Here is a 27,914-nt window from a genome sequence, read left to right on the forward strand (position 1 = left end):
GTCCGCTGACGGCTAGGTTTCTTTTGCTGGTTACTGTGATTTTAAACTTAAGTTGTTGTTCACAATGTGTCGTTTTTCATGGGAAAAATGAGGTGCGTCCCCGGGATGCATGGATAGTGGATACGCTGCGTCCTTTCAGATTTTTATGCGTCAGGGACGCAGGACGCATACCTAGCAACATCACTGAATATAAACGTTTTGATAATAAATGCTTGCATTTAACTATTTGTGTGATTCATGTTGTCAATATTGTCTCGCTATAGAAGAGTAGATATAATTCACACCCTGAGCTATTATGAATTATTAATAACTGCTACATAGCGTTATTATTCCTCTTTATAAAGTTGGCACCCCAAAATATAAACATACAAATTCATAATATAACCTTAACTCCCCCTACACCTTTCAAAATTAAAATCAGTAGAAGCACAGAAACAAAGATCTTTACACAACGTCCAAGGTATGTCCTTTAACGTGTTCCAATGAGATCTTGGTGCGGTCTTAAGAGTGCTTTCCAAAGTGTGTCCAGCGTGTGACCAGAGGGCTTGCCCCACTCCAATGTTCAACCACGACCAGTATAAATCACCTGTGATTAATCGTGCACGCCCACTAACATTCCCAACACCATGAGCCAATCACAATAAATGTGAGCACAGGTGAGCAGTCACCTTTATTATGGCTCTGCGTCCTACAGCAGAGACGACTCTGAAGTTACCCTGGGACCCGCGACACTCAAACACAACTTCATGAAAATCATGCTTGACTGTGGGTGTGTTAAGAAGTGAGAAGTGGATTAAGGAAGAGGCGGAAAATGCTATACTACTATTTAGGGGTAAGTATTGGCAAGGATGTTGCAATACGCTACATACCACGACACTTGGGTCACAATACGATATTATCGCGATATTCTACCCAGTTAATATCAAAATTAAACATAAAGATAAAAAATCAAGTTGCTGTACTGTATATGTTCATCAGAAGATATTGAACATTCAGAGGATAAATTGAGTCAAAATTATTTGCTTCAAAACATCCTATTTATTATTTATTATTAGTGTTTTTGCACATTTTCACTAAAAAAAGAAAATACAGTGTTACACACTGCCATCATAAAATAAATTGCAACAAGTTTCTTTTCACTGAAACTACTGTGTAGAAGTCTCAGAGTAACCATTACAACATAATGATGGCATTGTAACAACTGTAAGTGAGAACATTAAGGCTAAAGCTCCCTGAGTTACTGATAATGCACAAAAATAAGAAAAAATAAATTCTCCTATTGTGTCAGTTTAAGCACTGATCTGATTAACAGATTATATGAAAATAAAATCCCTATGCATACATAAATACTGCAGGCATTAAACACTGCCATCATAAAATCAAGTGCATCAAGAAACCATTGCAACACACTGAAAGCATTATAACACCACTGAAATATAATACACAAAGAATATTTATTAAATATAAATAAAATAAAAAAAAAACACTGATTTAAAATCAGCACCCAAAAAACCCCTATTACTATTACTAATAATAATTATTAGATTAAGATCAAAGATTAAAGATTAAATCGGGGCTTTCGACTTTAATTGGCCATGTAATGTTGTTACATACATGGAATTTGTCCTCTGCATTTAACCCATCCCTGAGGAGCAGCGGGCAGCCATGTTTGCGACGCTTGGGGAGCAGTTCGGGGTTAAGGGACTTGCTCAACATCCCACAGTAATGGCCCAGGTGAGGCTTAAACCGGCAACCCTCCAATTACAGGTCCAGCGTCCTTAACCACTAGGCCACCACTCCCTTTGTGATTAGAATTATAATCGCAAAATATGACATTCTACTCACGCACACCAAGCTCCATCTGAGCATCAAACAAGCTGTGTGAAATACTAGTAAATGTGACTTTAAGTGAAGTCCTTTTCCTAATACGTCAATCACCAACCCCCCAATGATGGTGAACTGAAAACGTAAACGAAGGATTCAAGGATTCAAGGATTCAAGGTTCTTTATTGTCAAATATGCCCCATGTTAAACATACAGCACAGATGAAATAGCAATCCCCCCCAACCCCCAGTGCAAACCTGCAGTGCATAAAAAGAGCACTTAAAACACACAACAAACACACAAAAAAAAAAACAACTAGCAATACTATACAACAAATAACTTAACTAAAGACATAACAAATAACAAATAACGAACAACAATGAGGTAGAATGTGGATAAATTACTATGAGGTAGAATATAAATAAATTACAGTATTAATAATATAAACAGAGTGCAGATGAAGTTAAAAAGTGAGGTAGTGTGCAAATAGCATAACAATACAATGACGGCTGTGCAGAGTTTAGGGTGCGTGAATTAGTGGAGCACGCAGGGGGTGGAGGTGGAGGGGGGTGATGCCAGGTCCTGTAGGGGCAGACTGTGGCAGGATGAAGGGGGGGGTGGAGGGCAGAGGGGGCAGAGGGGTGAAGGAGGGTAGACAACTGAGGGCAGAGGGTGGAAGGAGGCGGAGGGGGGATGGAGGCAGGGGCAGGAAAGGGAAAGGGGATGAGTGGACGAATGGGAGGGAGAGCAGGGAGGGAGTTGAGTCTCCTGACAGCCTGGTGGAATTAACTGTTCTTGAGCCTGCTCGTTCGAGCACGGAGACTCTGCAGTCTCCTCCCAGATGGCAGCAGGCTGAAGAGGCTGTAGGACGGGTGGGTGGGGTCACCTGCAATCCTGGTGGCTTTGCGGGTGAGACGTGAATTGTAAATGTCCAGAAGGGGGGGAAGAGAGACACCAATGATCTTCTCAGCTGTTCTCACGATGCGCTGCAGAGACTTACGGCAGGACACGGTGCAAGCGCCGTACCACACGGTGATGCAGCTGGACATGATGCTCTCAATGGTGCCACTGTAGAATGTGTGCATGATGGAGGATGGGGCTCTTGCTCTCCTCAGTTTGCGGAGGAAGTAGAGGCGCTGATTAGCTTTTTTGGCCAGTGATGCAGAGTTGAGGCACCAGGACAGGTCTTCGGAGATGTGCACACCCAGGAACTTGGTGCTGCTCACCCTCTCCACTGCAGCACCATCGATGGTCAGAGGAGCATGCTGGGTGTGCGTTCTCCTGAAGTCCACAACAATCTCCTTCGTCTTCTCAACGTTCAGATGGAGATTATTGTCCTTGCACCACGAGGCCAGCCTGCTCACCTCACTCCTGTAGATTGACTCATCGTTGTTGTTGATGAGACCCACCACAGTCGTGTCGTCCGCGAACTTAACGAAGAGGTTGGAGCTGGAAGATGGGGCGCAGTCATGGGTCAGCAGAGTGAAGAGGAGGGGGCTCAGCACACATCCTTGGGGGGCCCCCGTGTTCATCATGATGGTGCTGGAGGTGTTACTGCCGACCCGAACTGCCTGTGGTCTCCCTGTCAGGAAGTCCAGCAGCCAGTTGCACATGGGGGTGCTTAGGCCCAGGTTGTCCAGTTTGTGGATGAGCTGCTGCGGGATGATGGTGTTGAATGCTGAGCTGAAGTCGATGAACAGCATTCTGACGTGGGCGTCCTTGGTCTCCAGGTGGGTGAGGGCTGAGTGGAGGGCAGTGGAGATGGCGTCGTCGGTCGATCGGTTAGGCCGATATGCAAACTGGTAGGGGTCCAGGGTGGAGGGGAGGGCAGACTTGATGTGCTGCATGACCAGCCGCTCGAAGCACTTCATGAGGATGGGGGTTAGTGCGACCGGGCGGTAGTCATTGTAGCAGGATGGAGTCGGCTTCTTGGGGACCGGGATGATGGTGGTGGCTTTGAAGCATGTGGGGACAACAGCTTGGCTCAGTGACGAGTTGAAGATGTCGGTGAGGACATCTGTGAGCTCCTCTGCACAGTCTCTCAGGACACGACCTGGGATGTTGTCGGGACCTGGCGCTTTCCGTGCATTTGTTCTCTGGAGGGATCGCTTCACGCTATCCCGGGAAAGCGTCAGTACCTGGTCGCCAGGAGAAGGTGGCGTCTTCTGTGCTGGGGTGCTGTTGTCTGCCTCAAAACGAGCAAAGAAGTTGTTGAGGTTGTTTAGCAGAGAGGTGGAGCTGTCACAGGTCTGCGGAGGGGGCTTGTAGTCCGTGATGGTCTGGACCCCCCGCCACAGGTTCCTGGTGTCTCTGCTGTCGGTGAACCGGTCTGCGATCCTCCTGGAGTATTTCCTCTTGGCCAATCTGATGCCTCGTGACAGGTTGGCCCTGGCAGTCCTTAGGCCCCCCGCGTCCCCAGCTCTGAAGGCAGTGTTCCTGGCCTTCAGGAGCCTATGGACTTCACCTGTCAGCCATGGCTTCTGATTGGCCCGAATGGTGAAGGTCTTGGTGACCGTGACATCGTCCATGCACTTTTCCAACGAAGTGTTCAGACGTAAACGTGTCTGTTACTCAGAGGACGGCTGACCACCTGCATGGAGATCCCAGTGCACAGAGCTCTGATAGGTGGCCGACTCAAATTAGACAGCTAAAAAAAACTCAAAAAAATGTGTAAATGATATAGGTCAACAGCAGCTCACAGGTTCATGTGTGTGTTTATTGTATTATTTTCTGAACATCAGGATTTTGTTATTGATTAAGTACGGACGTTTTTGGTTGTACATGCCTTTTGTACATGAGGTCCCTGCTCAATTTGATCTCTGCTGTTTGTTCAGATGATGATGGAGGTTACAAACCAAGGCCGTTCCCTACCTGTGGGCGAGGGTAGCCGGAGGCGTGGCATGACACTCTGAGGCTCTCGCCAAGCCGCACAGCAAGCCTCCGTGGCTCCAGCAGCACTAAGGGAGGAATGCACACCAAGCTGTTCAGAGGGACCTCCACCAGGCTGAGATGGGAAAGGCGCGGCGGCTCGGTGCAGACCAGCCGACGCTCCGCTGAGCTCAGCAGCCGTTGACCTTCTTCATCAATCCAGCTCCTCAGCCAGTGAAGACCACAATCACAGCGCCACGGATTGTCTACGAACAAACCAAGCACAAGCAAAAATTACGGTGAAATCTGCGCTTAGATTTTACAAACTGGATTTTGGTTTTGGTTGAAAAATAAAACACTACAAATTCTGCATTTGATCTGCTGATCAAGAGCAGACCAAGAACAGACCAATAACAGCAGGAAATAAATGCCAAGTTGTTTATCTGCTGTTTAGTTTCTCTGTGATCAGCCTCTGTCTCACAATGGATATCGATGATTGCAGGTGAGTACAGCAACTAAACTGCCTGTCTGAATTTCTCTATTGATTTGTGTTGACATACCACTGCATGAGATCATTTTAAACTACACTAACACTAAAGATGTGGCTGAGGTTTATCTGGAACCAGAAGAAACCTAGACTCAGACTTAGATTATTGTACCTTCCATACAATAGGGGTAGACTGCAGATGCCCAATTTAGAGTGGTATTACTGGGTCACTCGGCTATGCGGTGCTATGTTTTACTTTGATACACAGCCTCTTCCTGCATGGGTTTATATTGAACTGGCATCAATGTCAAAGCTACCTTTAAACTTATATATGTATCCAGCAGATCTTAAAACCCTAAAAAAGAACCCATCAAATCAATTTCCTGAAAAATATTATATATCTCTACAGTATATAAAAGCAAAGAAGGTGTGTTTGTGGAATGAATTTCTCCCTGACGTGGTGTTTGTTCGACCTGAGACTTTGTCAACAGCTTCCAAATACCCCAAGTGTGTGCATCTGTTATTTTAGAATAATTTGGTCATTGCAAAAAGTTTAGGACATGAAGTTTTCTGACTCATCTGTTCCAAACATAATCCAATAAGAAATTAAGAAAAAAGAGGCAAGTGCCTCTTTAATCCCAAAAAATTTAAAAACAAAAATAAAAGTTCCAAAATCAGTGTCCTTATATTTAAAGCTCAGTTTCAATGTCCCAAAAAATAATAACTCCCTATGTAACGACTACAATGACGCACGACCAAGACAATGACGTTTACGATGTCATTAACAGCGATTACAATGATGATGTCAGTGACGGTGGCGCTGACTATGTTGACAACTTTGACTGCTTAGGTTGATGGTTTTAACAGCTTCGACAGTCAGAAACACTGTTGCTCCTTGTCCTGCTTCACTAAACTGTTCGTTCTTTGATGGCATGGGCTTCACCAGCAGCGCGTTTTCCTCACTTTTCAACACTAACTCGCACTTAACGGTAGAAACCAGGTTCACAGCAGCAAGTCAAAACCAATGGAGCGCGGAAACTCTGATCATTTAAAAACGTCAACATAAATCAATATTTTAACAATATTCCCTTTAAAATTATTTCAAAATACCTATATAATAATATTTAATCATAAAATACTATGGCATAATAATGCTATGGCTCTAACATTCCAGCCACAAATTGTGTTTGTGAGCCACAAAACAATTCACTTTACATAATATGCAAAAGAGCCATAAATCTATTAACTTTATGCAACGAATAGCTGAACAATGAAATTTGCATAAGTCCCATCCCAGCTGTTTTTTTTTTGCAGACTTAAGTATATTTTTAACTGAGTTTAACCCTTAAACAATAATGCCAGCAGGATCCTGGTAAAAACAAAAAATGCGACTGAAGTCGGAGGTTCCAGAACATGACTCACCTTTGGAGAACAGCCTTTACCGCTTTCTCTTAGAGCAAAATGTCACTCATGGGAATCTACATATCGCTTTCAAGCACCATGCAGAGCTTAGTCACTGGCCGCAGAAAAACGCTTGAACTTGTCTTAACCTTGGCTTGACGAACTCATCCCCTGCTGTCTTCAAATACCTGGATCACACGAGCCATCAACCAGAAGTTCTGTGGAGCTGTGTCGTCGACGATGAGGACAACGTCACCTTCCACGATGTTTCTTGTTTGGAACGGTCCATTTGTGTCTCTACTGCAGATCTGGTAGGCGTTCTTTAGTTCAACGTCTCCAAAACAAATCTGATAACTACTGGACTTGGGGCCATCTGCGTCTGGAGTATAAGTCAGTCTTGTTGAACAAGACTGGTGGAAGCGGAGTTTTGACCTTCATCAGAAGTTGATGGGTTGGGCTTAAGGCCTCAAGATCATTTGGATCATCAGAAACTCTCATGATGGGGCAGCTATTGATAATTGCCTCAACCTCGCACATCAGTGTGCAGCCCTTCTTCATCAATTGTTCTTATCTTACATTCCCATATGCCACAAAAATGAGAAGCTGCAGGAGGGTTGAATAACAAAGTGATGCCTTTTGTCACCAAAGTACTTTGAATATTAGCATTATCTATTGCCTGCACTGCCACCCGCAGCTCACGTTCTGTCCCTACAAAGTTAGTTCCATTATCGGAACAAATCAACTTAACCTGCCCTCGCCTGGCTATGAAGCTGCGCAGGTCATGAATACATTAATCTGTGTCCAAGGAGTTTGCCAACTCAATATGCACAGCTCATACAGTCATGCAAGTGAAAACCAACCTGTACCTTTTAACAATAGTCCTTCCTCTTTTGATCTCAAAAGGACCAAAATAATCCACACCAACGTTTATGAACGGTGGATCATCAGGTGGTAGTTTGTCACTTGTAATGTCTGACATTATTTGTCTTTCAGTTTTTCCACACTGCCTTTTGCAGGTTACACACTTTGAAAGAATTGTTCGAACAGCTGCATGAGATCGTAATATCCAGTACTTCTGCCGTACCTTTGACAAAACATGGTTTCTGCCACTATGACAGAGGTCCTCATGGGTATCCAGTCAACCACCCACTCTTAGGATGCCTTCCTGTCGGGCTGGTGAAAGAGGGTTACTTTTGGAATGACTTTTCCTTTCTGAAGCATGGCTATTTCATTTGAGAAATTTTCCTTTTGACTGAAACTAACAATCTCCAACTCTGCCTCTGCAATATTATTTACTGAGGGAGGGTGAGTAAGCATTGACGCTTTTAAATTAGCCATTAGTTTCTTAAGGTCTGTCGTTTAACTTTCTTTGTCCATTTTTTCTTTAAGTGATGTTGCTAAATCTTGTCTCTTTTGGAAAAGGAGTTTCAGTATGCCTTTTAACTTAATAATACATGCCACTCCTCTTTTTAAGTGATTTCAACTCGAATAATGATGAATGATCTGGGAGACAGGGTTCATGCTCTCCTCAGCATTAATTGCATACATTGAAGCTTCTTTGACTTCTGGGTCATTGCAAAGTGGCTGGCAAAGTATGTTGTCTGGCGTTTCTAGTCACTCTGACTCTGGTTTGGTGAGAAAGTCTGGACCCATTATCCATGTCTTTTCTTTAAGAAAGGCCTCAACTGTAAGCCCTCTTGAAGCAAAGTCAGCTGGGTTGACTGAAGAATTTACATTTCTCCACTGAGAAATATTTGAGCTTTCTCTGATTGTGGCAACCCAATTGGCAACAAATGGCGGTATCTTGTAGTCTCATTCTTGAGGTACTAAACAACTGACGCAGATCCAAATCCAATTCAGTAGTCATTACTGTGTCCATTTTTACTGCCACGATTGCTGCAGTAAGCTCAAGTCGTGGAAAGGTGACTGGTTTCAATGGTGTGACCCTGACTTTTCCAATGATGAAAGCACTAGACACTTGGCCCTAATCATTCTTGAAGAACAGATAGGTGACAAGGGGATCTCTTCAGCATAGCCATTTTCGAGTGTGTCGATCATGAACTTTGTGTAGTCACTACAAAACTCCAGGTTCTTTAGCATTTTACATTGATTGATTGATTTAAGACTTTCTGTTCTCTGCACTGCAACGGTATGGTTCTTTGGGAAAATAAAGTCTGTTTTTTAAAGGAAGGCCAATTAATAGTGACCGTCGACAAGCTTTGCTGACTGCAATACGGACTCCAACTTTTCAGTCATGTTGTGCTCAGGAAAGTCAAATTGTAACTGCTGCTGTGTAAGCCCTCCAGCTTTGCCACGGTAATCCTGTTCACTGTCAACTGTGGCCACTTAGCGTCTTCCTCATTGGCGCCACCTACTGTCAGCAGAGGCCCACTGATTGTCCAAACTAAGGTGGTCTTTACAGCACAAGGACCCTTGCCTTCAGTGTTGGCAACTTCCATGGCTCGAGTGCCTTTAGAGCATTTGTGCCTATTAAACAAACCGATTTCTGCCTCGATCTGCTTGAGCTGAACCTCCTTTAAATATGGTCAGCTTTCCACATCGGTTTGTCGTGGAATTTTCTCCTTTCTGACTGGGATCTCTGTCTGCGAGAATACTTGAGGGAGCTTCAAAAAATTGTCATTGTCCAAACTGCTCACTTCAAGCCCTGTAATAACACATGTAATGGAAGCTTCATTTCCCATTGTGTGGAGCAAAATGTTAGTCCTTTTTCCTGTCACTCTCAGCTCTTTCATCAGCTCTTCTAAGCAGAAGGTTACTGTGCTGCCTGAGTCGAGGAAACAGTTCTATTGCTCTTTCCACATCTGACCCTCACAGGAACAATTGAAAGAGTACAAGCTGTTTCACCGGCTCAAGTGCAGCCACATGTTGTTACTGCTAGTTGCCGTTAGTGAGTTTGACAATGGTAATCTGACAGCAGCGCTTTCACCGGCAAGAGCAACTTCTTTGTCATAGTGCAGAATGGTTGGGTGTTTCAGTAAGCATGTATGACAGATGAGCCTTTTCTGACAGCTCTTGCTCATAAGTCTCTGTGACAAACAACCAAAGCACAAGCCCTGTGAGTTGAGAAACTTGAGCTTTTCCTTGTGAACCTTTTGGTTAATAAGGTTGCAAAACTCTAGATTATTTCCTCCTTTGTTACAAAAAATACACTGTCGTTCGTTCATTTTGCCTGTAGTATACATGCTTTTTTTTTAGCTGCCTTTATTTGCTTTACTGCAGGTGTGCTATCAATAGCAAATATGTTTTTCTTTTCTTTGTATCTTGGTTTACTTTCTTTTCTAGTTGTCTGCTTGTTCATATCCTTTGATGAGATGGAGTCCTGTATGTTGCCGAACAGCGGGTGTGAAGCTAATTTGGCCTGCTTGTCCACAAATTTAACTAGATCTTTAAACCAAGCTCTCGAGCCTGTATTTTCCTGAATGTCACAAGCAACTCCTCTCCATTATCCTCTTAACCTGAAAGGAAGCTTGGATATCACTGTTCGCATATTTGTAGGACTGTCCATTTCTTCAATAAACTCCATACTGTCCACTGTATTAAGGCAGCTGGTAAGAAACACCGAAACCTCAGTAAGTGCTTCTGTGTCTTCTGACCCAATTACACACCATTTCAGTGCTTTTTTAATGTAGGCAGAAGCAATAGTGTACTAGTTTCCAAAATGCTTATTTAACAGCTTCTTGGCCTCCACACATAGCCTCTGTCAGGATGCATGTGGGAACAACTGCGCACAAGAATTTTAGGTCTGCCGCGACTGAACTGTTCGAGTAAACGTAACCTGTCCCTATTATTGTCAGTATGTTCCTCAATCTTGTGCTCAAATGCTTTCATGATGAACTCTAAGGGATCACCACTGAAGACTGGGACTTCCAGTGTTGGGAGAGTGAACACTTTTTGTTGCTTGATTAAAAGCTCTGTTATGTCATTTTGTCATTGCATAACATTCAGCAAAAGTCCAATATTAGCATCACTGTCACACCTTGTGTCAGTCATATTGCTGGCTGAAGTAGATCTGCCACCTCGTCTTGAGTTATTTTCAATTGAGGAACTCTGGGGCACATTAAGCATGTGTCTTTGGGAAGGATTTTCAGACTCTGATTTCACAGCACTGAAACTGTGCACATTCTTTTGTGCAGCTTTCATTTGATCAGCCATTCTAATCTTAGAGATAACTCTTTTCCGATAAACACATCAAGTTTTCCATTCGCAGCAGCAATAACTGTTTGCAGCTCCCATTCCTCCTTTTTAGTTTTAGGCACAGCTTATTCTCTCTCAATTTCTTGTTCATGCTTTAATCCTTCTATATGTGCAGCGAGAGCTGCTCGCTCAGCTTCTAACTCAAGCCTGAAAAGTCAGTGGCTTATTTGGCATTGACCATCTCAGCGTTGCAGTTATCCTCCATCAGCCTCACTCCAACACTTCACCCCCCACATCAAAGCTACAGTCTCACCACAGCTGCTTACAGAGGCTCTCTCCCCTATCTCCCCCCCCTCCTCCCCCCCTCCCACAGAGGCACCTTTCTCCATCAAAGAGAGAGATGTAAATAGACTTTTCAGGAGACAAAACCCCCGTAAGGCTTGTGGACCGGACTCTGTCTCTCCTTCCACCTTAAAGCGCTGTGCTGATCAGCTCTCTCCAGTGTTCATAGACATTTTTAACACCTCACTGGAGACATGCACCGTACCAGCCTGTTTTAAGGCCTCCACCATCGTTCCTGTCCCTAAAAAGCTGAGGATCACAGGACTTAATGACTACAGACCCATCGCTCTGACATCTGTGGTAATGAAGTCCTTTGAACGCCTCATGCTCTCCCACATCAAGGACATCACCGACCCCCACCTGGACCCCCTGCAGTTTGCCTATAGATCCAACAGGTCTGTAGACGATGCTGTAAACCTGGCTCTCCACTTCATCCTCCAGCACCTGGACTCCCCAGGCTCCTACGCCAGGATCCTGTTTGTGGACTTCAGCTCTGCTTTCAACACTATAATCCCAGCTCTCCTTCAGGACAAGCTTTCCCAGCTGAACGTGCCAGACTCCACCTGCAGGTGGATCACAGACTTCCTGTCTGACAGGAAGCAGCACGTGAAGATGGGAAAAACCATCTCTGCTCCCCGGACCATCAGCACTGGATCTCCTCAGGGCTGTGTTCTTTCTCCTCTGCTCTTCTCCCTGTACACCAACAGCTGCACCTCCTCTCACCAGTCGGTCAAACTCCTGAAGTTTGCAGACGACACGACCATCATCGGTCTCATCTCTGATGGAGACGAGTCTGACTACAGGTGGGAGACAGACCGGCTGGTGTCCTGGTGCAGCCAGAACAACCTGGAGCTCAACGCTTTAAAGACAGTGGAGATGATAGCAGACTTCAGGAAGAACCCAGCCCCCCTCACCCCCCTCACCCAGGGAGACTCTACAGTGAGCTCTGTGGAGTACTTCTGCTTCCTGGGGACCATCATCACCCAGGACCTCAAGTGGGAGCTGAACATCAGCTCCCTTATTAAAAAAGCTCAGCAGAGGATGTACTTCCTGCGGCAGCTGAAGAAGTTCAGTCTGCCAACAAAGATGATGGTGAACTTCTACAGCTCCATCATCCAGTCCATCCTCTGCTCCTCCATCACCATCTGGTACGCTGCAGCTACGTCCAAGGACAAGGCCAGACTGCAGCGTATATCCACTCTGCAGAGACGGTCATCGGCTGCAATCTGCCCTCCCTCCAGGACCTGTACGCCTCCAGGATTTTGAGGCGTGCAGGAAAGATTGTGGCCGACCCCTCCCACCCCAGTCATAAACTGTTTCAATCTCTCCCTTCTGGAAGGAGGTTTCGGTCCATCAGGACCAGAACCTCCCGACACAAAAACAGCTTCTTTCCCTCTGCCACCATCCAAATGAACACACCCCCAGTCACCCACTGAACCCCCCCCCACCCAATCACCACCTCCATGATGACATTATCTGCTGCACTGTATATATATATATATATATATATATATATATTTATATTTATCCTATTTATCCTTTATTCTCTATCTATCCTTTATTTATCCCTCATCCTTTATATTTATCATTATTATTATTATTGTTGCTGGGTGGTTCTTTGTTTTTTTTATTTTTTTTGTTGTTTGTTTTTGTGCACCAACTACCAAGACAAATTCCTTGTACTGTCCTTAAAACTGTACATGACCATTAAAAACATTTCTGATTCTGATTTCTGATTCTGATGAGGTCATCATTTTCCTTCATTACTCCATTGAGATGACTTATCTTAGTTTTCCTTTTTCCTATTAACGGTTAAGCCTCTCCTCAAGTACTTTAAAGGTTGATTTTGACACTCTCTTTGCTGAAGCTCCAACATCACTTGACTCCATGCTGACTGAATTTCTTCTTACTTTTATGCAGACGAAATTACTTTATAAACTTGACTCATGTGACTGAAGTTTTCACACAGCAGCTGTCCGAACAAAGGAACAGGAGAATCCAAGAACAGTTTTTCTCCTGTTATCACCTCTCTGCTACATTACGATCAAAAGGAAACAGGCAGTCAATGTTTACATGCTAAGTTTTCAAACTCTGGGCTCCGACCCCCTGCAGATGTTGTCACCTCCACAACCCAAACCACTGGTTACACAGGACGTTGGAATAACACTAGCTCTCCTGCTCAAAGGAAGAACATCCCTCTTCTCCCCCCTTTACAAACAGATACTTTTGGGAAGTGTTTATCATTTAAAAAGTGCTTAAAAATACCAGAAAACATCACAAAAGTTAGTTTGAGGTATCTACTGCAACCATATACTTAAGAAGAGGCATAACATGATTTTTGACATTTATGTTTATGAGTAATTACAAGTAAAATTCATTAACCGGTTCCTAAACTGATCCTAGGCTATTTTCCAGTCGTGTTTGGTATCAAACTCTTTCGTAATACATGATATTTCAAGATATGATGTTGAAAAGATGTTTTGAAATATGTGGAATTAATTATTAGGCATTCTTTTATGTTTAGGAACTCCCTTGGTTGTCTGTCATCCCACTACACACCCACACTTGAGACACACCCACAAGCTGAAAGCAGAGACGTTGACCAATCACCGATATGATCTCAGAATGATCAACCAAGACACCTCCTCCAAAAGGCGTCTCCAAATTCTTTTTAAAAAAAAGACGCGCTGCACGAAACTTCAGTTTTGGGACGCTGGCGTTTCATACTCAACGCGTTTCCCTTCCCCACCGTTTCACTTATTTCATTTTATTTTTAGTTGAAACAGTTAGATTTTTGGAATGAACAGCTGCTTGGTTCGGACGAATCCAGCATCTAGTGACGTGCGTAACAGCCGAAAGAAGCCCGGCCTGCGACCCACTGTGGTAAGCCACGAGCCATCCTCTAACCCAGCTGCGAAGGCCAAAACCGCCTGGATCGGCTGAAGGGGCTATTCTCTGTTGAAACGCAACAGAACTCAACGGTGGCACGTCCTGCTGCATTGCTTCAAACAGCATCTCCAGGTCCAACCCTGACATCATCTTCAAGGTACCTGAATGAACTTTCATCAGCAACTTCATCCACAATAGATCACATCCATACTTCCATAACTACAAACTTACACACACTCACAACATGTTCCACACAGTTCATCTCATTCATGTCTGTTCGTCTCCCCTGTCTGTCGTCCTCTCTTTGTTATGAGCTCTCTTTATGATTTTATTCTTTGATTTTATGATCTTATTATTCGAATATGTTTCCTGCATTTTTATTCAATATTTAGTAGACTAGCATGCTCCTAGAATAGTGATTTCACTTTACTACATATAATCCTCACTTTTATTAGCTTAGAAATGCATTTTATCATGATTTAATTATCCCATTTCAATTGATATTTTGAATGTGTTAATTGTTGACTTTTGAATAAAAGGTTAAACATAATCTTTGATTCCTCTGATTCATTAAAGCTGTGATTATGGTGTAGATTTGCTGTTAGAATTCACTTTTCCCTGCTTTCACATTGATGAGTTTAGTCTAAAAACTTAGACATATTTCTCCTGTTAAAAGGAGTGGCACCCCGCAAAATTTGAAGTAATATTAATAATCATAATTAATATTCTTAGTTATATAACCCATTAATAATAACTCATCCTCCTACACTTTACACAGACATGGCAGCAGCACTTGCAGTATCAATTCGGGGAGACTTATCACTAATGCTGAGAAGCCTGAGCGCCACGAGTGCAGTGATGTTGATAGGTTTTAACTGTAGTGAGTCCCCGCGAACCAAAGGTGGTGATTTGAGTGGGTCTCTGTGAAATCCAATGGGTCCCCAATAAAGAAAATTATTTCTTTCTATTTCTTATATTCTTCTATTTCTTAAATTGTAGTGGTAAACTCTCTTAATGGTGGTATGATATGGCTATAATTAGCAGATATATTCATGTATGTTCAAAATGTATCTGAAATTAAAGAAATACAATTCAAATGAAAACAAATGGTGTCTGTTGTACAAAAATAAATTGTCATCAAAATCTTCTTGTCTGAAGATCAACTAAATCAAATTAACTGAGTCAATCACTATGAAACTTACAGCACAACATTTAACTTAACTAACAGTGCAAAGTCTGTTGGGAAAAATAAAGTATTGCAGATATGTTTGTGGTGTATTATAAGCAGCTAGTTAACTGGCTGATTGTTGTTGTAACGGCTAAACTAGCATGTACAGTACTCAAGGAGATCATGTCTGCGCTGATTTAGGGCGTAAAGGGGTACGCTGACGGCTAGGTTTCTTTTGCTAGTTACAGTGATTTTAAACATAAGTTGATGTTCACAATGTATCGTACCTAGCAACATCACTGCTTACTAATAAGAAGTTTGTATCTTTGACTTAAGGCCCTACAAAATCCATTTTATTTTTTTTACAATTTCCGATTTATTTTTTCCCAAATTCCATTTTTCTCCGCCCCAAATTCCGTGTTTTCCACTTTATTTTTTTTAAATTACATTTTTTTTTTTTTTTAAATATTTATCATTTTTTAAAGAAAATGTTAGTTTTTAACTCCTGTGAAGAAACAAAATAAATACTAATACATAAAAAACTCATACTTAAACAAAAACGTATGTCAAAAATAAAGTAAGATACAATTAAAAGGTAGACATAAATTGTAGTGACATGGATTATTCTGACTTCTCCCTTTTAATTATTTACATGTCATATAAAAGTGTATGAGAACAGCATTAATGTCACCCAATTTCCTCTCAGGGATCAATGGTTTACTGAATCTGATCAGGTTTAATTATTAGGTTTTGATCAACTTAGTTTAAAGGGGACATATCATGCTTTTAAATCCTTCCTTTTTACATATAAATCGTACAGTTGTGGTCTATATAAAGCGGAACTGCAATGCTTGGGTCTGAATTCCTCATTATTCTAGCTCCACAGGCCCCTTTTCTACCCCTTTTCTGATGTGCTTCTGAGAGCAACTTGTTTTGGTGCGGCCTCTTTAAATGCAAATGAGACACTTCATACCCCGCCCCCTCTCCAGGTTGCAGAGGTGACACTCGGTTCAACTCCACCCTGTACGGCCATTTTTGTAGTTTGATAGAAGAGATGCAATTGTCTAGCGGCACAGAGAATGTTCATTTACACGTTATTTACAAAATGTCAACAACGGAAGACTTGTCCATCCAGCCTTACATGTTCAAGCCAGAGTCGGACCTGGCGGAGCGAGATGAAAATGAAGATGATGAACCTGCAGAACCCTAACAAGTGAGCTAACACAAGCACCGAGCTAACGATAGCGCCAAGCTAACGTTACGAAATGCATTTTAATACAGTCATTTCGGAGACAAAAAGGGAAAACTGAAATTACTAATACGTAGGCCATATCATCAAGGATCTAAAACGAACACACAGCGCTAACATATGAAGACGGTGCAACTGCTAATGCTAACAAAACAATGACAGGAACGTCTTATTAGCACACTTTTTAGCGTTATTTACAGCTTACCGAAGTGCTCTGTTAGTCGTCTCCAAAGATAGAAGGAATTGAACCCTCAATCAGACAAAGTCTTTCGGCAAATCCTTCTTTATACTGGCGGAGGTTGCTGAAGCAGTCATCCTTGAAGTGCTGCGCGCGCACAAAAATGACCTTACCCACAGATGTGGGTACATTTCCGTCAAAAATAAAACTCAACCAGGCACTTTGAAAAGGTTCTGATGCTGGGAGATGGTGTAATGAAGCGTGTGGGTTACTACATCCAACAACCAAACATTTTGACTTATCCTCTCGTAACTTCGGCATCCTTGAGCTTGGACTACAAAATAAAAGCAAGAAATAAAAATGGCGTGTTGGGCCTGGAGTCGATGTCCTAATTTGGCAGTTCTCTGCAAATACTGTGACGTTATTGTTCAAAAAACGTAATAGAGAAAAGAAAAATCGAAACAGATTGAGAAATATGACCAAAACAGAATATAAAGATATCAACGGAGCACCTGAAGAGACTAATTTGAACTTTTCTGTACTTCTAAACACTATAAATATACAACAAAATGCATTTAAGGGCTAAAAAAGTGGATTTAGCATGATATGTCCCCTTTAAATTAATCTAATTAAAATGATCCTATCTCCTGTAGCTCTGATGAGATGTTGTTCGAATGTAACATTCTAATAACGTTGCTCCAACGTACTTTTATTTTGTAAACCGGAAGTTCCCATTGAAACGTTTGTAGTTGAGGTAGCTAGCTGACTCTGAATGTCTACCTATGAGGCACTGACAAAAGGCTGGAATAAAAAGAACTAAAAGACAACACGGACTGAGTAACTCTTAGTTAGCCAGACACAACAGTTCGAACACTGAGCAGGGGAAGATAATTAAAGCTGATCACGTTTTCACGGAGCACCGCTGCGCTACACAAAGCACGGACGAAGCTTTCAGGGGGGAGGGCGATTCACTTAATAAGTGGTCCCAGGAGACATTTTGAAATGAAATCCGCGTTAACTGGCTAGTTGGCTAAACTAGCATGTACTCAATGGGATCATGTCTGCGCTAAGTTAATGCGTAAGGTCCGCTGACGGCTAGGTTTCTTTTGCTAGTTACTGTGATTTTAAACATAAGTTGTTGTTCACAATGTGTCGTTTTTCATGAGAAAAATGATGTGCGTCCCCGGGATGCATGGATAGTGGATACGCTGCGTCCTTTTAGATTTTTATGCGTCAGGACGCGTACCTAGCAACATCACTGCGAGTGTATCACACGTTAGAGTAACACGGTCTAATGCTCAACTCGTCACATATTGACCATCGGTCAGGACCCCTTAGCGTCAGTGTTTGACGCACGGGTTACCCCTTGTTTATTTTTTACGCTGAGGGTCCGTGTTCTTCCCACAGGCAATGAAAAACATGGCGGACACGTATATTTTAATAGCAAATTGCCTTATTTTAAGATAGATTGTGTCTTTAGAAATGTTTTGATGACATAGCCCAAGTGTGTGCATCATTTTGAAGTAATTTGTTGTTGTAAAACGTTCATCTTAATTTTAAGATTACTTCTCCCTCTCGGTATTGAGTGCGGTACTTCTGATTCAAGGTCATCCGGTTCATGACGTCACTGTGTCGCAGTTTGTTTGGGTTTAAAAAAAAAGGTCAATATTAAAAATGTTTTTGTACTGCTAAAAGTTATTTAAGTTAATATATCATGGTTATTTAAATTCATTCCCATGACCCTAAACGTCCTTAAAATCACGGGTGATTTAAAGACTGTATGCGTGGCGGCTGTGCTGACGGCCAATAGCTGACCATATCACAAACTATCTGGTTCTTCAGACAGAGGAATATTACTTTTTTGTGGTCCACAGCACGGCTCCACGATGACTATCGTTTGTTCAGCGCAAGGTTGAGTGTTTCTTCTTATATTATTCAATGTGTTAAGATGCTAACAGCTCTATAATGTTCCATAGAATTAAAGGGAGATCATGTGCGCACAGAGCAGTGTGCATGGCTGCACGCACGGAGCAGTATGCGCGCACCGGCATGCCCTTGGAGCGGCACATGCACCCAGCATTAAGCCCGGTTTATGCTTGACGGGCCGGGACGTCGCGAGGTGCACGCGCCAAAAATGACATCATCGCGCATCCCGCTCTCAGAGTACTCAGGCAGATCACCGCAACAGTATGGTTGTCACAAAATCCCACGGTACACCTGTGTGCCATGGCAGACCATTTGAGAACCACTGTTCTACACAGTCCTGGATCTGAGAGATGGCAATGTGTGTTTTACTAGAAAGGTTAAGCCATATAATTAGGGGTAAAGCACAATGTATAAATGTCTGTAGGGATTGAGTGCGACAGCCTTCTTTTTCTTTTTTGATTTTTTTTAAGTTACTGTTATTTTATGTGTTTTGTCATTATGGATGTTATTTTTTTCTTTTATTCTCACTGTATCATGCGTGTTCCTGTTATGTTCAACATGTTCTTTTACAAATAATAAAATCTATTGTTTCGAAGAAGAAAAAAAAAAAGATGTGGGTGGCATTATTGTGCTCTCACCTGTGATGCGCAGCACCTGTAAGCTGACCAAAGGGTGCAGAGTGGCAGGGCCAATAGTGTGGAGGTTATTCCTGCTCAGGTCAAGAAGCGCCAATGAAGACAAGCCCACTAACGCCTGGTCAGCCAACATCTCGATGCTGTTGTGCTGCAGATGAAGCTCCTGTAGGCGCTGAGACACGGAGAGAACGACACCAAACCATAACAGGAGCTTTTTGAAAGAAATTAACACAAAGTGAACATTGAACCTAAAAACTGCCCTACTTCATTGATACTGTATAGTCCGAAAGGCTACTAGCTAGAAAAGCACTTCTTAAATACTAAATGTTCAAGGTTTCCCGTTAATTAGAGGATAATAATAATAATAATAATAATAATAATAATAATAATAATAATAATAATAATAATAATAATAATAATGTATCCTTTATTAATTACCGTAGTGAAATTCTTTCTCTGTATTTAACCCATTTTCCCCACGGGGTAGTGGTGGGCTGCCACAGGGTAGAGCCTGGGGAGCAGATAGGGTCAAGGGACTTGCTCAACATCCCAGTGATGGCCCAGGTGAGATTCGAACCAGCAACCCTCCGATTATAAGCCTGCTTCCTTAACCACCAGGCAGTAACTTAAAAAGGTAGGAAACGTTTAAGTTTCAACATGCAACACTTTATTTCTCCTAATTTATCCAATTGTTTAATTTGCATTACATTTAATATACAATTATCATGTTATTGTACAAACTACTACAAAAGAACATTTAATTGTATTATAAATATGTCATATTTTATGAAAATCCACCTTGAGTTTTTTTAAAAACATATTTTATAAACAGTATATATATATATATATATATAACATACCACTGACCATACACCAGATGTTTCAGGGAAAATAAACACTTAAAGATGGTAATTTTCACTGATACTAACATACTTAATATTAAAATGTTATCAGCACTAATTCACTTTACTGAGCACTAACTACATCTTTCATTTGTATTTCTTTGTGAGATAGAATCCTGGAAAGGAAATCAGATTTTAGATGGAGCTCATTGGTTGATTCCGCTTTGCCCTGTAACTGTTGTGCCTATGAAGACTTCTGTTGGCCATTGCACTTTTACTATCAATGGTATGTGAATGCGCCTGACTTCACTCAAGCAGCCAATAATAACGGACAAAACAGCTCATGGAGCACACGTGTTTGGAGAAAGATCTCTGATTGGCTGACATCCAGCGTCACGCTCCTGGATTTATAAACTTCATTTACAGGGCCAGGAGAAGGAGAAGATATTCACTGTCCACTCAGAACATTTTAGATTACAATATGCTCAAAAATGATTATGGATTTTTGACTGAATGATGTAAAAAATACTTACATACTGCAGCTTTAACAGATGAGTACCAGACTCTTTCCACTACTGAAAGTTCTTAATTTAGGAACTTCCATAGCCTAATATTTTATAATGACTTTGTAAAAATGAAATATTTTGCGTTCAGTTTTCAGGAGAAGCCTTATTATTGCCTCATTTTGTAAAACCTTTGTCCTCCTAAATGGAAAAGGGTTTGAAATCAGTAGCTTTCATTTGATGTACTCATGGTCAGGACTGTGCTGTTTGGCTGGGGTCGTATGTAATGTATATCAACTTTACTTACTTAAGACATCACTGCAATAACATATAAAACAGAAATGAGTTTACCAGAATAATCTCCTCATTTAATGCTCCCAGTCATCAAAAAACAGCACGACAGACTGAATCTGAAAATAAAGTATTAAACAAGCCTCAGCTGTCATTTCAGCATAAGCTGACACACATTCAGGACAAATCAAAATGGATTAATTAAACAAATTTTTTTTTTTTAAAAAGCCAACGTTATTACTGATACCTGCACTTTTTTGGTGTTCCTTCAATAAACCTACTGACAGACAAACCCTGCTGCAACAAGGCAGGAGCACATAGGTTCAGCAGTGCGCACACTATACCGTGATCACAGGAGCGCTGCTCCAGTTCTGTGTTGGACCAGTGTGGGAATGCTGCTGCATACCACAGAGGAAGTGTGTGCAGTTATTTTAACCTGTTTTGCACAGGTGTGTAGGTGAATGGAGTGATGTCTGATGTATCAGCACTGCCTAAGGAGCTAAAGCTGAACCAGTGTCAGCACAGCCTCCACTGAGAGTTTTAAAGGATTCGTTAATTTATTTTAACTAGTGCAGTGCATGTAGGAAGTACAGTATGTCTTGCTATAGCAAAGTGGGAGGTTAAGTAGCTTTTCATGGATGGTTTACATGGGAGCTTGAATTCCTTTTTAATTCAGAATAAAAGTTAAATTCTCTTTAAACTGACCTTGTAAACATTCAATTCTTAATGTAAATTTAAAAGTCTCAAGCCAATCTGAGCCTGATTCGCAGAAATATTTGAGGAACAGGCACACACAGACAGAGGTTCCTTAATTTAAAGATAGTTATAGATAAATGTGTTATTTATTGCTTTCACCATGCGGACAACTGAGGCCAATAAACGACATATTTCTACGTGTCTCTTCAGGATCTCTGCCTTGATATGAGGTTTGGTCTTTGTGTGTAAGGGGGGGGAAGAGGAGGTTCACGGGCTCACGAGCCTGGCTCATCTAAATGTAAAGAATTGTCTTGATGAAATAGCAGCAATTTACGCTTTTAGACTGTGGCAGAGTAACATTTTATACTGTATAAACCATAATTTGCCGTCCGTTCCTATATGGAAACGCTGTTCAGTGCCTCCGTTATTCTCTTCCACAGAGCGTTTAATTGAGCTCCTTAAATTCCAGTTTTCACAATACCAAAAAGCACATCTTTGTTTTTCTTCACCTCTTTATTTCCTTGTGTAACCCCCCTTTTTAGGTAAGTGTAGTTATTAATTAAAGCTGGGCTAATTATTAGAAACTCTAGGTACGACTAGGGAGCCTAAAGTAGTAAAACAGTAGACACAAAACAGGTACGTTATGTTCCTCCATCTCCATAATCTCCTCTCTTCCTTCATTTAAGGACATTTGTCTCATCACATGTTGGCATGGTGGAGAAGACTGGAAGTTGTTCAGGATGGTCCCCATCTACCAAGTCTTTCACAAGGTCGTTATGGTCAGGTAAAGTTGTCTCCCTTTCCACAAGTTCATTTCCAGGTAGGTCACTTATTTCCACAGGTTCACTCTCAGGTAAGTCCAGGTTCAGTGTTACTTGGTTGACTGGAAGGCTATTCGCACTAGCTCGTGAGGTTCTCTTTAAAATGGTACCATGGTCCACATGGTGTCTTGGAACATCTCGCGAGACAATGCATCTGGTTACCTCTGTAACAGGTTGTTTTTGGGACCAGGTAACAGAAATGAATTCATTCTCATCTGAGGACTGATCAACTTCTCTTGGGTCGCTGTGAATGTTCTGGTGTGTCTTGCGACACTCGAATGGTTTGGGTTGTGCATACTCTTCTGGCATTACATGGAGGAACCCACATGGGAGCAAGAAGTCTCGGTGCAGCGTGCGCCAGGGGCCTTCTCCGGTCTCTGGTTTTACTTTATAGACGGGGAGGTCTCCAGCTTTCCTCACTACATTATGGACAATAGACTCCCATTTGTCAAAAAGCTTGTGCTTTCCATGAATACATACGTTCCTGACAAGTACTCTGTCTCCAATGTCCAGAGCAGAAGGAGTCACACGCTTGTCAAACCTTGTTTTATTCTTTTCAGCTATCTTGGCAGCACTCCTTGTAGCTATTTTGTAGCTCTCCTCAAGGTGAAATGTGAGGTGCTTTACGTACTTGGAGTGTGACTTCTGTTGCTCTTCTTGAACAGGTAAGCCGAATGCAAGGTCGACAGCAGGCGCGGCTGGCGTCCGAACATTAGCTCATACGGTGTGAACCCAGTCACTTCACTTCTGGTACAATTGTATACTGTACGTGGACCAAAGGCTTCACAAAGCCCTTCCAGTGTGACTTATGCTGGTTTTCCAGAGTGCCACGCATGTCCAGCAGAGTGCAGTTAAAACGTTCCACTGGGTTGCCCCTTGGGTGGTACGGAGTTGTTTGAATTTTCTGTATGCCTGCGACTTCACACAGTTGTTTGATTAGCCGCAACTCAAAATCAGGACCTTGGTCGCTGTGCAGTTTCTCTGGAATACCAAAAGCACTTTGCAACTGTTTGAGCCTTTTGGTTTGGTGTTGGAATAGCCACTGCATATTTTGTGAAGTGATCTGTGATCACGAGGATGTCCTTTGTGTTACTTCTGTCCGGTTTAATGAACAAGAAGTTTATGCATGTGTGGAGTTCTCCTATTTTTTACATGTTGGTGTATAATTTATATTTGTTTTGATTTATCGCCAACCAAACACCCTGTATTATGTTATGGAATTATCGCATTTTTCTGTATTTTATTTGGGGCGGATTAATCTACGAAAATATAGGGCGTGATGTGTGTTACCCGCGTATGTGTTTAACTGTCGGATTTCATTTGTACGGATGTCGCTGTTTTGACTGGTGAAGCTGAGCTGGTGAGTTAACGTGTAGATGTTAAACCTGTGTTAACTACTTAAATGTTCATGTGTGCAGTTCATACAGTCGATAATATGTCCGTGTTGTTAATGTTGTGGGTGTGTTCGTTTTATGTCGTTACAGTTGATTACCTGGCTGGCAAACGACACGGTTACTGTGCTAATAATAGTTAGGGTTGAATGGAAATAAAACTGTTAAAAGACAGCAATCCGATGTCCGAGCTTGAGTGACACACTTTTCACCAGTTAAACACACCCTTTACGGTGGGAGTTAGTGGATTAAAGTTAGTTAGTCCATTAAAACCGTACAGTAATCAACACCAAGCCGGCCCCGCGATGGAGAAGCGGAGGTGGGACAGTGTGAACTACAGCGAGCCAGCGATTAGACGGAGCCCGGCCGCGGAGCGTTCTGGCCGACCGACAACGCTGCAGACTCGAATCAAGCCATCAGGTCATTGTGTGGTCAGCTGCTGGGCTGTGAGTGACTTTGACTGTGACTGTTTAGCGCGACGGCATAGGATAAGCCGCAGATAGACGGTGTTAGCTTGCTAACTAGCCACCAAACAACCGGAAGTAGGTCACCGCCATTTTGTTGGCACGCACCGGAAGTGTACGTCAACAAAAAAGTCCGCAGGGAAGTGCCCTGAAAAAGACAGAATGGCAGACTGTGAACAATTAAAGAAAAAGCGATCTTCTGCACAAGGTGTTTTCAACAGAAAGGTCAATGCTATTGTGTTTAACATGGACCTTTTAACTGAATATGACCTCACATCTGAAATGAGGGCACTCAAGATCAGTTATGAAGATATGTGTAATAGCAGTTTTGATTACATCGCTGTTATGGAAGAGGAGAATGGCTTCTGTTGCACTAGAGAGTCTCATGCGTGAAAGCAGGAAGTCGGCGCATGGCGATCGCAGTAGCCGGGCTAGTAGTGAAGACGAGGGAGACAGTAAAGGCAGCGTGGAAGGAGGAGCAACAACCACCGCTGGTAAACCCTCCACCGATGGTGCACATACTGCAGACGCGGACCCAGCAACCAACCAAATCGCTGCAGTGAGAAGCAGCGAGCTGAGTGGTAATGTGGACAGCCCTGGTGGAGCTCAAGATGCGGGTGCTCCTTTAGGATCTCCCCAAGCGCCAACAGATAGACAACCATCACAGGGGCCCATGAGTCCAACGTTTGATCCTGGTTTCTCCAGCACACCGCAGCAGCAGCGAGGAGAACACGCTGTGCTACAAGAAAGCGTCGGAGCGGGTCGGAGCACATCTGTCATCTCTCAAGGGTCAGTCGGACCTAGGATTGCACTCGCACCCCTAAGTCTGCCTAAGTTCTCTGGGGACAGGAGGAGCTATTGGCGCTGGAAGAGTAATTGGGGGACACTTCAGACATTAGCTGAACCCACAGGCTCCCCAGAGTGCAGGCTCTTCCACCTGCTGAACAGCATCACAGACTCAGTGAAAAGCGAGCTCAGACTGTCTCATTGCCGTACTGCAGACAAAGTGTTCCGGGTTTTGGAGGACTGCTATAGAGACATGTCACAAATAGCGGATGACATTGTGTTGGAGCTTCAAGAATTGCCAGGTGTGTGCAACAACCAACCAAGGGAGGCGCTGCAGTTGATCTAAGCAGTAGAAAGGGCACTATTGGACCTTATAGACCTGGGTTGTGAGGACGCCATAAAAACCAGTTGGTGATCCGATCACTTGAGAGCAAGCTACCAGACAGTATGAAGAAAAGATGGCTTTTGTACCGGTGTGACGCAGTCAATAACGTTAACCCCCGTAACCGGTTTGATAAACTATGGCAGTTCCTGAGAGATCAGAAAACTGTTCTGGTGCAATTGGAGCAGTTACAGTCCACCAGACGGTCAAACTCTGCCAGAGTAGGTGAATTGAGCCCCCGCGAGAAGCCAAAGGAGAGGACGGGGGATCAGAAGTAAGAGAGACGTTCCTTCACCAAGGCTACGGCGAGAAGAGAGTCTTCATAAAATACTTGCAGCATATGTGGCGAAGAGGGACATACTGGTTGCTTATATCGCTGTAAGATCTTCAAGAAGGCCAACCCATCAGAGAGAAGGACTTTACGTGAAAAAGACCAAAGCATGCCCTAAATGCCTCGACCTTCATGGGAGTGGTGGTCCGTGCAATAATAACTTTCTGTGCCGTGGTGATGAATGCAAGAAGGGTGACACCCCCCCAGATCACCATTTCTTCCTGTGCCTTAAGCCCCCAGTCAAGAGAGACACTTTCAGACAGGAGGTCAAGGGGGATAAGAGGAGAGAACCCTGTGGTCCAACCGAAGAACAAGAGGCTTTGTTCGCAGGTCCAGGCCTGACCCCGGAGCAGCTGGAGGCTGTTCGAAAAGCATGCACAAATAAAGTGTCGTCAACGGTGTGTGCTGGCAAAGGTTTGGTGGGTGAGAATGGTCTGAAGGAGCACCCAGTCCTCATGATGTTGGTGGACGTCACAACCAAGAGGGGAGACTGGGTCGGAGCGCTGATCGACCTAGCCTCCGACACTAACTATATCACCCACCAAGCAGCAGAGAGACTGGGACTGTCGGGTGAGCCAATCACACTGGTTGTGTATGGTGTGGGTGGTATGGAGGCAAAAGTAGAGACAAAAAGGTACTTTGTGAACATAAAAGTTGCCACAAAGAAGGGGACTTGGTGACTCCATGAGATGGTCTGCTATGGTTTGGAGGAGATCGCAAAAATGGACAATGCAGTGGACTCTGGGTGCTTGGAAAAGTTCTTCCCGGGTTATGTGAAACCAGGGGAGCTGATTCGCCCAAAAAAGATCGAGCTACTTATCAGCACACGGGAGGGTCGACTGGCCCCCCAATGGATGATGAGGTGTGGCGCCCTGGTGTTGTGGGACGGCCCACTCGGAAAGACTGTTAGTGGCGTGCACCCGGACCTGTTCGAGGACATTGAGGTGACTGTACGCCGCTCATCAACCCACTTTGCGTGTTCCATGAGGACAGAGTCCAGGAGGGTCAAGGTCCATAACCACTGCCCAAAGCTAGAGCGCAGTGGGAAAGCTGCGACCACGGCTACGTGCAATGCTGAGATTGTTTAGTGGCTGCAGTGGGACAGTATTGGCGCCGCCTGCGACACTGTGTGTGGCAGGTATTGTTGTGGAAAGTGCGCTCCTGGGGGAGAGGAGATGTCTCTCGCTGATGAGAGAGAGCTGTAGATCATCAGGGGTGGACTAACCTTCAAGCTGAGCGACGGCCACAGCGACAAACCCCACTGGGACGCCAGATATCCATGGAAAGAGAACCCTGCTACCCTGCCTAATAATCGCAAGGCCATCGAGGCAACATTCCTGAAGTCAGAGAAATGCCTCGAGAGGGATCCGGTGTGGAAAGAAGCCTACGCCAGGCAGGTGCATGATATGGTTGCCAGGGGGGCTGCGGTCCAGCTTTCCAAGACCGTGATGGACAAGTGGAACGGAGCCGTGTGGTGGGTGAACCACCTGACAGCACCCAACCCGCACTCTGTCTCCACTCCAGTGAGGCTTGTCTGGGACAGTAGTCAGGAATATATAGGTGTCAGCCTGAATTCCATCCTGCTTAAGGGCCCAGACATCTTAAACCCCATCCGGGCAGTGCTGCTTCGTTTCTGTGAGGGAGAGCACGCGGCGATTGGAGACGTGTCCAAGATGTACAACTCGGTGTGGTTGGAGGATCAGGAGGTACACGTACACCGCTTTCTGTGGAGGGACTCACCAGCAGACAACATCAAGGACTACGCTGTGGTACGGGTGAATATGGGCGATAAGCCGGCTGGTTGCATTGCACAGGTGGCCATGCGGGAAACTGCCAACCTCCCGCAGTTTGCTGACAAAGTAGAAGAGAGACATGTTATCCAAGACAATGCCTACGTAGATGACATACTGGTGTCCCACAATGACCCCCAAAGACTGAGCGAGATCCTTGTGGGAGTTGAGACCATCCTCGCAACTGGGGGTTTTTGCCTTAAACCTTGGGTGCGGTCTGGTCAAAGTGGGTGGCAAGGCGGTGTGCCCACCAAGCCAGAGACCATCGTATTGCCCAACCAGTTGAGGGATGAGGACAATAAAGCTCTTGGGGTTGGTTATCACGTAAGGGAAGACAAGCTCATTCCTTATGATTGCTGTTAATTTCTCTGCAAGAAAGAAAAAGATGCGCACTGGGCTTGATCTTACTGTGAAGGACATAGAGGAGGAGACGCCAGTTCCTCTTACCCGTCGTATGCTACTGAGCCAGGTAGCTGGAATTTATGATCCCCTTGG

General features: G+C 43.6%; 1 protein-coding gene across 7 annotated transcripts in view; it reads right to left on the minus strand.

The window, feature by feature from the left end:
• The window catches only part of LOC114461760 (leucine-rich repeat-containing protein 24-like), a 69,759-nt gene that overhangs the window by 16,373 nt on the left and 25,472 nt on the right, over nucleotides 1–27,914 (minus strand). For all 7 annotated transcript variants that reach the window (XM_028444098.1, XM_028444102.1, XM_028444100.1 and 4 more), the window contains 2 exons: nucleotides 19,126–19,294; nucleotides 4,696–4,958 (listed from right to left, as the gene is read on the minus strand). In XM_028444098.1, the coding sequence (XP_028299899.1) occupies nucleotides 4,696–4,958; nucleotides 19,126–19,294 (432 nt within the window). The remainder of the gene's footprint in view (nucleotides 1–4,695; nucleotides 4,959–19,125; nucleotides 19,295–27,914) is intronic.

This window comes from Gouania willdenowi, chromosome 4, assembly GCF_900634775.1.
Source record: "Gouania willdenowi chromosome 4, fGouWil2.1, whole genome shotgun sequence".
NCBI lineage: Eukaryota > Metazoa > Chordata > Actinopteri > Blenniiformes > Gobiesocidae > Gouania > Gouania willdenowi.